Raw genomic sequence first — 9,774 nt, 5'->3', positions numbered from 1 at the left:
AATATTTAAATTTTCAAATTACCTTTTTCTAAAGTTGTATTTCACCAAGTTTCATCAATGTGCACACTGAAAAGCTGACTTGCTATGTTTCTTTTTATAAAAAATCATGTGTTACAATTGAGAAAAGAAGGTATATCATGTAACATCCTCCAAGTAAAGTGCAAAAAACATTTCTTCACAGTTCCAATTAATGTCTTAGGTTTTGTTCAGACTCACTAAATGATGTATTTCAGGGTACATCACATGGGAATATAAGAAGATTATTCAGAACAGGAGCTGCAGAGCAAGATGAACGGCATGGGAAGGTAAGGCCAGGAACCAAGGACACAGCTTTTGTGTCACTCAGCCACCTGTGGAAGAGGTCAGGATTTCAGCAGGGATTTCTGCAGACGTTCCTTGAACACCCCCAGGGTGGGTGACTCCACCACCTCCCTGGGCAGTCCATTCCAGTGCCTGGCCACCCTTTCTGAGAAGTAATATTTCCTAATGTCCAGCCTGAACCTCTCCTGCCGCAGCTTGGAACCATTCCCTCTAGTTCTATCAGTAATGACACGAGAGAAGAGGCCAAGCACCAGCTCACTGCAACCTCCCTTCAGGAAGTTATAGAGAGCAATGAGGTCTCCCCTGAGCCACCTCTTCTCCAGGCTGGACATTCCCATCTCCTGCAGCCTCTCCTCATATGGCCCCATTGTGCTCCAGACCCCTCACCAGCTTTGTTGCCCTTCTTTGAACACGTTCCAATGCCTCAGTGTCTTTTTTGCAGTGAGGGGCACAAACTGGACACAGAATTAGAGTTGTGGCCTCACCAGTGCTGACTACAGGGGGACAGTCACCTCTCTGCTCCTGCTGGCGTCACTGTTTCTGATGCAAAATGTATGTAAGTGTCACATGTGTGACATCCTTTTTGATGGAGTTCTGTGACTGGAGTTCAATGGATTTGAGAGCTGACTTGAAGCCTGTGGGCATCACCCAGGAGTTGGGGTGAGAGGATGAGGTGTAGGAACAGGAACCTCTTTGGTCGTTATTAACTCCCAACTTTTTGGTCAGGAATCTCTGTGTGTTTCTTTATCACGTAAAGAACAGAGTCATTGGGCAGCTTGTGAATGAATTGATTCACGCCTGCTGATTGGTGCTGTTCTCTACAGGGAGCTGCAATGGAAATGGACACTTGTGGTCCACTGTCCAGCCCCCTCCCGTGTTGGATTTTCTGGGCTTTGAGACACGTCTTCCAGATGCACTTTGTGTTATTTCTGATGTGTGACCTGTTGAGCTCCAGCCCCAAATGAGGATTCAAATACTACCACAGCAGTCCATTGGGACTGTAGTATTTCTTGCTAAACAGAATTCGTGTGCACCCTTGTCTTTCGTCTGCACAAAGGATCTTGTAATCATCTCTGTCTGTGTTTCTTTTAGAGCCAGAGATGGAGCAGAGAGGAACACAGACTTGGGTGAATCTTCATTCAGGAGCAGGGACACGTCATGCTCATCTGAGGTGTCTGGCTGACAACAAGAGCAGAGAGGTAAGTTTCATAGGGTCGCGTGCCCATTTTATTTTATTTTTCATTCATGATGCATAGAGGCGTTCCCCAGAGAAAGTGAGCATTTCTCAACTGGACTTTCTAGAAATGAGCTAGGCAGTGAAAATGGGTTTGAAGCATTCCTAAGAGCCCCACAAGAGAATGCTGAGAGTTAATCTGGCACCCTCCTTTGGAAACGTCCGTTGTCTGTCAGCTCTTCAGCTGTGCCCTAACACCTCCCATTGCGCTGCCACACCAGGATAGAATTCCAAGCCCACACTGAGTCCTGGAATGTTGTGGTGCCGTGTTGGAATCAGATGTGACCACGTGGTCTTGGCTCCCCGCCTTGTGGGGGGTCATGGTGGACCAGGCTGTTGGCTGTTGGTGATGTCATAAGCGGCTGGAATGAGGGGAGGAGCGGTGCGTTCTGTGTTCCTTTGTGGGTGAGCTAGTGGTCGGAGTGGTTGGTTGTCTTGTTGGTCTTGTGCCTTTAGTGCCGTTAGTGCTGTTAGTTAGTGTTGTTAGTGTTGTTAGTTAGTGTTGTTAGTGTTGTTAGTTAGTGTTGTTAGTTAGTGTTGTTTAGTGCCTTTAGTTAGTGCCTTTAGTTAGTGCCTTTAGTTAGTGCCTTTAGTTATTGCCTTTATTGCCTTTTTCTTCACACCGTCGTGTGCAGCAGCTTGTAGGTAAGTTGAGCTGGCGTGGGATGGATGGGTGGGCAGTGAGGTGTTGAGAACTGCTGGCTGTCGGAGCTCACAGCACCGTATTGCTTACTCTTGACCATCAGACGTAATTTTCCCCTGGTACACACGTTCCAAAGGGGGTATCAGTAAAGTTGGCACCTGTCCCGTGCTTCTTCCATTGTCTTTGCTCAGTAGTGGAAGCACTGTAAAGTTGCTGGGTGGACAGGCATCACGTAGCCTGAGACTCAGCATGTCTTGCAGCAAGTGGATGGGACGGTTGTGCTGTGTGTGTTATTCCATGGATGTCTTAGCCCTGCTCACTGACCTGCTCTTTCTCTCTCCTCTCCTCACCCTCCGCCCACTGCCTCGGTGCAGCTTTTGCTCTCATTTCATCCGAGCAAAGCGACAAGGAACTGCTGCAGATAGCTTGAGGTGATCTCACTGCCAGGTACGTGCCATGTTTTGTCCCCGCACATGGTTTTGCCGCAGGGTATGCGAGGGTAGTTCTGACGAATTGTACCCATACTGTGCTGTGTGAATACAGAAAACAGAATTGTGTTTCCGTTCTGTTCCAGCACGTCACAGCTGCTGTGATGGGCGTCGCGTGCATGGCCGGGGAGGAGAGTGGGGCTCCCCAGGACAGAAGATCTCCAGCGGAGCCCTACCAAGTTACGGAGGTGATGCCTCTGCATGCTGGTGAGTGAGGTTCTAAAGCGGGGTGGGCAGGGCTGGGGCAGCGAGTGCCCCCTGCTCCACACCAGGAACCCTTGTCACGGGCAGACTGTGCCAGGGGAGCGAGCCCAGGGCCGGAGAGGGCAGAGCTCCTTCTGCTCCCGCCTGCCTTTGGCCCCTCTATAGCACTGCTCTCTCTCCTTGCTCAGATGCTGAATTGCTGCCTCTGTCTGATGTGGAACAGGAGGCAGTGGACTTCATCCAAGCCAACACCATCAGCATGGAAATGGTAAGAGCAGCCATCTCCATCGTGGCTATACCTGCATCTCCAGACGGTCCCTCTGGCTCTGCCTTCAGGCTGCAGGAGGGCTGATGGCCGGGCAGAGCTGCTGCTGTCCTGCAGCTGTCCTGTGCTGCTCCACACCCCGCAACGCCTGGTCCCCCTGGCCATGGCTGTCCCCACTCACACTCCTCGGTCTCTGTGTGCTTGCCAGGATCTGGTGCAGAAGCTGCAGTTCCTCAATTCCATTTGTATACTGTGCAGCATGGCTGGACAGACGAGCCTCACACTGAGCCATGATATCTTCTGCTTGCTGAAAAATCAGTGCAAGAAGATTGAGGTGAGGGAACATGGCACCCAGGTAGCTGCACCCTGTGAGAAGGACAGGACAGGGGGAGAGGGAGGCAGGGAAATGATGCACAGACACCCAAGTGCCCCAGATGGGACTCCAGGTGCTGCTGAGAGCTCAGCAGTGGAGGTGGACAGCAGCACCAGTGTGCCAGTGTTTGTCAAGGGCCACTGGGGCGACTCAGGCCCTAGCGGCCGGTGGCAGGTTTGCTGTTGCTGGGTGCTGGCAGCTGCCAGGTGCCATCCTGATTGTGCTTTGCAGGTTCTGTTGCGTGAGGAGCCCATGGAGCAGCTGAGCACCGGCCTGAGATACTGCTGCATGAACACCATTGCTGCCTTGAGGTACCTGCCCAGCCCCTGCTTTTGCCAGCACATCCCCCAGGCACCGTCCTGGTGGCCCTGATGCAGCTCCCCACTAAGTCTTGGCCCTCGCCCCAAAGCTGGTGACATCAGGACTGTCCTCTGACCCAGAGCAGCCCCGTAGGGGAGGAGGCACCTCCTGGCAGGGCTCCCCATCCCTCTCAGGGAGCCTTGCCCAGGGGAGGACCTGTTCCAGCCCTGCCTCAGCACCCAGGCACCGCTCCTAGCATCAGTGTCTCTCTAATTGCAGCACAGTTAATGCAGTTACAGAGGAAGAAATACTCCATCTCTTCAAGGTGTGCTGCAGCATCGTCTTCTATCTTCCTCCAGCCAGGGCCTTGAACATTTCCCTCTACAACCAGGTATGTACTGGGCAATCTACTGTTGACCCCATGCCTCTGGGCTGCCGCTTGCATTACTTGTGTCCAGAGATCTATCAAGATGTTTGTGGGACAAGGTAGCAGCCTTGCTTGCCCTCACCCCTCTCACTCTTGCCTTGGGCTTGGCAAACACCCTGTGTTGTAGCCTGCTCTGAGTGCAGCAGCCTTGCAGGGTGCCCCTGTGCACAGATCTGTGGGTATCCTTCCTTGGCAGCCAGAGGGGTTCACAGCAGTCTACTGGGTATGAAAGGGAACCCTGAAAGACTTCCACAACCCACTGTTCTCTTTACAGACCCTGGAAGCTATGGACGACATGCTGCAGATTGTGCTAGATGTCTGTCCCATTGCCAGTGTCAAGAGTCGGCTGCAGGGAATCTTGGAGGTCTGTCTATTGTGAAGTTCTGCCCCCACAGCTCCCTTCTAGTAGTTTATCCCACTCCATGGAAACGGCACTGGCAGTAGTTGGAGCCAGCAAGGGACCCTGGCGGCAGTAGCCCCATGATGGGCTTGGCTTAAGCTCAGGGGAAGCCTGGATGGATGCTGTGATTCCAGCTAGGAGCTCAGCAGACCTGCAGTGGGCATCAGCAGCTCCCAGGCTAACCAGCAGCTCCTCTCCTCACAGGTGCTGCTGCCTTTCAGCATCTCCAAGACACAGGCTGTGTGTGAGAGGGCTTTGGGGCGCATCTGGAAGCTTAGTGGCTTCATGACCAGCAGTTTCTGGCAGCAGGTAAGGAGACATGAAAATTGTGTACCTGTGAGAAAAGCTGCGGCTCAGGTGTGAACCCTCAGAATGCTTTTGACATGAAGGGAGGGTCTTTATCCTTCCTTTTGCCTGTGCTCATCCTGCTCCAGATGCTATTCTCTCATTCTGTTTAACATGCCTTCCCTCCTTTTTTCCTTCTTACTGCAGCCCCTTGGAAAAAACCTTGCCCCTTCTCAGAGGACAGACATTGCCCTTGTAATCCTGGAGAAGATCATTGGGGACTATGGTTTTGATGAGAAGAAGTGGGCTGAGACTATGCTGGATGTGCTTCGGAGAAACCCTGGCACCTGGCTGATGGATGTAAGCAGAGTGAGGCAACCCTGCCCGCCACAGCTCTTGGGAACTGAAGCCATTTGAAGGCAGCAATGAGCTGTGGGAAGGGCAGTAATAACACAGCCTGGGAGGCAAATGGCTGCAGTCCAGTGGCAGCAGCAGTCTCCCTGTGTTCTCACAACAGGTGCCAGAGATTCTGGGATTCATCCACGCCAACCTGAAGATCCAGAGCACATCAGTTCAGCAGATCCTGCTCTCAGTGCTGGATATGCTGACCGTCCAGTTTCCCAGGGATGTGCTGAGGAGTGTGTTGACCGACCTCCCACAGAATGACAGGTATCAGCCCAGACAGCCCCACACATTTGTTCCATGTGAAGAGCAGGGCTCAGAAATGGTCTGGCTGCCAGAGCCAAGGAAAGCTGCAGGACATCCCAAGGAGCAGGCCCTCCATCCCACTGTGCTTTCCAGTGCTGGTGGGCAGCTCAGGGCTGCAGCAGCCAATACCAACCATGGCAGCCCAGAGCCCCCCATCAGGCTCCTGCCTGAGCCATGGTGCTGTGGCTAAGGCAGCCCTGCTGACGCAGCATTGCTCTCTGTTTATAGCACTACCCTGGACATACTGAAGAGTGTGCTGACCCTGCTGGAAGCATCCAAGCGGATCTGGGATGAGCTCAGCAGTGTTCTACAGGACCAACAGCTGTGTGAGATATTGAGCATCAGCACAGAGGAGTTGGGCCTCCTTCGCTTGACTGTGAGTTACTGGACAATGCACCGTGCTCTCCTACAGAGCACTGGTAGCTCAGGCTGGGCTGTGTCTCCCTAGTGCCCTGCCTTGAGCTGCCAGAGCAGCCAGGAGCTGCAGGGTGCAGGATGTCCTGCTGCCTCTGCCTGCCTCTCACTGCTGTGTTGGTTTCAGGCGATGCCTCCCACTGAAGAGCTGGTAAAGGAGCTGTGTAAGCCAGCACTGCTCCAGAAGCTTCTGAATGTGGAAAGCCTGCCAGTGCTCTGGCTGGTGCTCAGGCGTCTCGTGCTGCTGTCTGATAGACCTGAGACGGTGAGCAGGACCTTGTCAAACAAAGGCCTCATGTTGACAGCCTGGCGCTGGGGCAATGGGCAACACTGTGCCTTGGCATCTGTCCTCCTGATGGAAAGGAAATTGTGTGTTTTGTACAGGCAATTGAAATCCGGGCCCTGCTTCCAGGCGTCATGGAGAACCTGCTGTTTGCCAACACAGCCATTACTGTGAAGGTGCTGAATATTTTCAGGAATGCAATGCACCATCTGGGGAAGAGGCATGCCAGTCCGTTTGCTCTGGAGCTGGCTGAGAAGATCCTGCCTCTTTTTAATCACGTAAGTCTGTTGTGGGAGGCTGAGCTCTGCGGGTGGGTGCTTGACAGGAGCGTCTTCTCCTTTCTTTCCTTCTCTGGGCTCTCAGGAATGACATGTCCTGTGGGCTCTGTAGCACTGCTGGCCGTGTCCCTGCTAGTGCAGCTTGGTTGTTCTTGGTGATGTCAGGCCCCTGTGCTGGGGCTCAGCCTACACTCATGCTCACCATGGGCAGTGAGAGTGTGCTGCTGAGGTCTGAGGTCCTCCTGTTCTCCCTCAGGCATCATCTGAAGTGCGAGAAGGTTCCATCCGCCTCTTCATGGATGTGATGGATGCTGTGCTGTGGTCTCAGAAGGGAAGCATGAAGAAGATCGTGCGCAGGGCCCTGCACCCTCTGCTCTTTCACATGAGTGACGAGACCCTGAGCGTAGCACAGGTACGAATTTCAGAGCTGAGCAGTGTGCAGGCAGTGGTGTGCTGACAGTTCAGCTGTGATGTGCAATTGAGAGCAAGTTCAGCAAGCATTCAGACACTGGGATGTGTGTCTGTGTGTGTGGTGCCATGTCCCTGCATCTGTTGTTCTGCAGGCATCTGGGGAAGCCCTTGTGTCCTGTGCAAAGTTCCTGAAGTGGAAGGAGCTCAAGCAGCAGACCCAGCAGAAGAACACAGTGGGGATCATGAAGTGTTTGGTGAGGACAATCTCACAGCCCCCACCTTTTTGCTGGGGGAAAGGGGATGCTGGAGGAGGGGTTGCAGCAGCAGCTGTGGCTGCTCTGCAAGCCCCATGCTCTTGTTCTCTTCTTCAGCTGCAGCAGGACAGAAAGGGAGTGGAAGGGTACCTGCAGCAGAGCCTGCCATACCTGGAGGATTCTCAGGCCTCCTTGCGATGCGAGGCTGTCAGATTCATTGGTGAGCCCAACCCCTGCGTCCCTCTTTGGGCCCTGCCCTGGCAGGAAGGCACAGCCCTGAAGCCCCCAGGTACAGCCTGCCCATGCCGGTAGCCACAGTGGGTGCCTTGCTCAGGTCCCCCCTCAGGTGCCGTCCCTGCCTGCAGCATGGAAGGGGAAGCAGCTGGGCTGGCGGGGTTGGGGTCTGAGCTTCTGGCAGCATGTTGGGGAGTGGGTGTCTGACAGAGCTCTTTCCCTAGGGCTGATTGGGAAGCACGCCAGGGAGCAGAGTGAGGAGATGCTGAATGAACTCTGCAGTGGTGAGTGAGGGCAGTGCTGTGTGTGTTGGGGCTGGGGGCAGAGCTGGGCAGCATGCAGCTGTGCTTTGCCCTGCTGCAAGGAAATGCTGCAGGGGCAGAGGAGCATTCATGGCAGTCCTGAGCAGTGTCTTCCACTGACCCGTCAGTCTCCCGTGCTCCTCCTGGCCAGGAAAAGCAAGGAGTGGGGCTGGCAAGGCCCAGAGTGGAAGCTGGTGGCTCTCTGTAGACTGGGGGTCCCATCTCTGCTCTGTTTCCTTCTGTTGCAGCCCTTCAGCCTTTGGAAGATGACCCCCATCTGACAGTCTGTTCTATGGCATCTGAGACCATCCAGAAGCTGAGACACCAAAGGCAGAAGGCGGCACCAGCACGGAGAAGGCTCCCAGCACTTTTCCGCTGGTCCTGCATAGCCTTCTGAGGGATAATTCTTGTTCATTAACGTTGCTAGGACACCTGTACAGCAACGTTGCTGGGACATGTGTTCCTGTCACGCAAGACAGACCCCCTGAACAACAGCGGGAGCCTTGGAGCACAGACATCTTGGAAGAAAGAACAGGAACCAAGCTGGTTAGAACTGGGTCTGTAGTTAGCAATTAATTAAATTGAAAAGCACAATTGAAAGCCTTTGGAAGGAAGATCTGGAGAATATGACCACTAGAGAGCAGCACGTATGCACACAGATGCAGAACTGATCATAATTACACTGACTAAATTGTAACTCCTCATATGAGTTCTTGGAACTTAAACAAGCAAGCAGAAAAGTTGTGGTTTATTCTAGCTTTTGCAAAGCCGGAATGCTGGGCAGCAAAGCTCCTGCTTGCTTATAGTGCTGTGTGCCTGGACATAAGTGTCATGTGGAAAAAGACAAAGAAACACATTTTCTTTGCCTATGTCTTGGAGAGCCAGGAATCCAGAATTCAAGATCTTTGCTTTTGAGTTTGCAATTCAAAACCGGATTAGAAAGGATTCTGCAAACTTTCTTTGATGACATTAGACTCTTCATTAACAACAATACTGTTTCTAATACTACTAATAACAGCAACACAACAACAAAATAATGGAAGATGAAGGAAGACATGGGGACAAGAGTCACTGGAGGAAATTTCTCCTTTGAACTGAATTGGTGTTAGTGTCCCCGTGCACAAGAACCAAGGAGAGAGCAAGCATGTTTTGTACTCTTCAGAATGCAGTGTGGTTCATCTTATTGTCATCCAAATGAGACCGGGATTTCACTGCATTGTTGGAAATGGGAAAACAGTGCCAAAGTTGCATGTTTTGAAGCGGAAAAATAGTAATTTTAAAAACCCACAGCAATAGAGTAGAGAAGATCACCAGCAAAGCCTGTATCACTTGACCTCAGAGTAAAAGCAACAGTCAACCAAAGAAGCGGATGCTGATCCATTTCATGCACTTTTGTAAGGATGTGAAAGCGAGCAGACTTACCTGAAGGTGGTGTAACATTAGTGGTAAACATCACCAAGCTCCCTCCAAAAGTGGACTTGACCTTTTGTCTCTGCGACCATCTACGTACAGAGGGAGCTACTGGAGAGCTGTGCTCGGATCCTTCAGTTTTCATGTCTCTTACCATCTCTCTTCCAGGAGATCTTGCGAAGAAAGGCTTTTCCTGTGAGGATGAAACACAGATAGGAAATATTACATCTAGTTTTGCTGTGGGAGTTTACCTCTGTGTGTGACACATTCATTCTTCTGACAGCTGCTAACACTCAGTTTATTAATAAAAATCATACCTTTATTACTTTGTGCCTTGCAGATTAATCTGAATGTAAGAAAATCGGGTTGACTTTGTTTGCTTCACTCAACACTGGCCACATCAAGATAACAAAGGACATTGTTTTCAAGAATAATTGCAGCTATCTTCCAGTTGGCTTGTGCTTCTGTGTTTCTGAGAAACACCATCTAGCAATTTCTTTTTCTTCTTTTTTTGCACGAGTCCTGGATGCTGGTGTGTGT

At 51.9% G+C, this 9,774-nt stretch overlaps 1 protein-coding gene across 1 annotated transcript; it reads left to right on the top strand.

Moving 5' to 3' along the window:
- The first annotated feature begins 2,774 nt into the window (after positions 1 to 2,774).
- LOC146754225 (uncharacterized) lies at positions 2,775 to 9,556 on the top strand. The gene is made up of 17 exons (XM_085527677.1): positions 2,775 to 2,893; positions 3,079 to 3,158; positions 3,364 to 3,489; positions 3,760 to 3,839; positions 4,108 to 4,219; positions 4,530 to 4,619; positions 4,860 to 4,964; positions 5,148 to 5,300; positions 5,458 to 5,609; positions 5,877 to 6,024; positions 6,190 to 6,327; positions 6,447 to 6,623; positions 6,880 to 7,035; positions 7,187 to 7,288; positions 7,406 to 7,508; positions 7,747 to 7,806; positions 8,073 to 9,556. Exons 1-17 carry the CDS (start codon positions 2,791 to 2,793, stop codon positions 8,219 to 8,221), a joined length of 2,034 nt encoding a protein of 677 aa, XP_085383803.1. The 5' UTR covers positions 2,775 to 2,790; the 3' UTR covers positions 8,222 to 9,556.
- The last annotated feature ends 218 nt before the right edge of the window (positions 9,557 to 9,774 follow it).

This window comes from Coturnix japonica, chromosome W (assembly GCF_054131305.1).
Source record: "Coturnix japonica strain WE chromosome W, WE-NBRP24, whole genome shotgun sequence".
NCBI classification, from domain to species: Eukaryota; Metazoa; Chordata; class Aves; order Galliformes; family Phasianidae; genus Coturnix; species Coturnix japonica.
Note: the sequence above shows the minus strand (reverse complement) of the source record. Positions and strands in the feature narration are given on the sequence as shown.

Excerpts from the sequence above, each read along its gene's own strand:
- LOC146754225 (XM_085527677.1), top strand. The coding sequence starts at position 2,791 with ATGGGCGTCGCGTGCATGGCCGGGGAGGAGAGTGGGGCTCCCCAGGAC. Across the intron at positions 4,965-5,147 it reads CCAGCAGTTTCTGGCAGCAG|CCCCTTGGAAAAAACCTTGC; the intron begins GTAAGGAGACAT and ends TTCTTACTGCAG. Across the intron at positions 7,036-7,186 it reads AGACCCTGAGCGTAGCACAG|GCATCTGGGGAAGCCCTTGT; the intron begins GTACGAATTTCA and ends GTTGTTCTGCAG.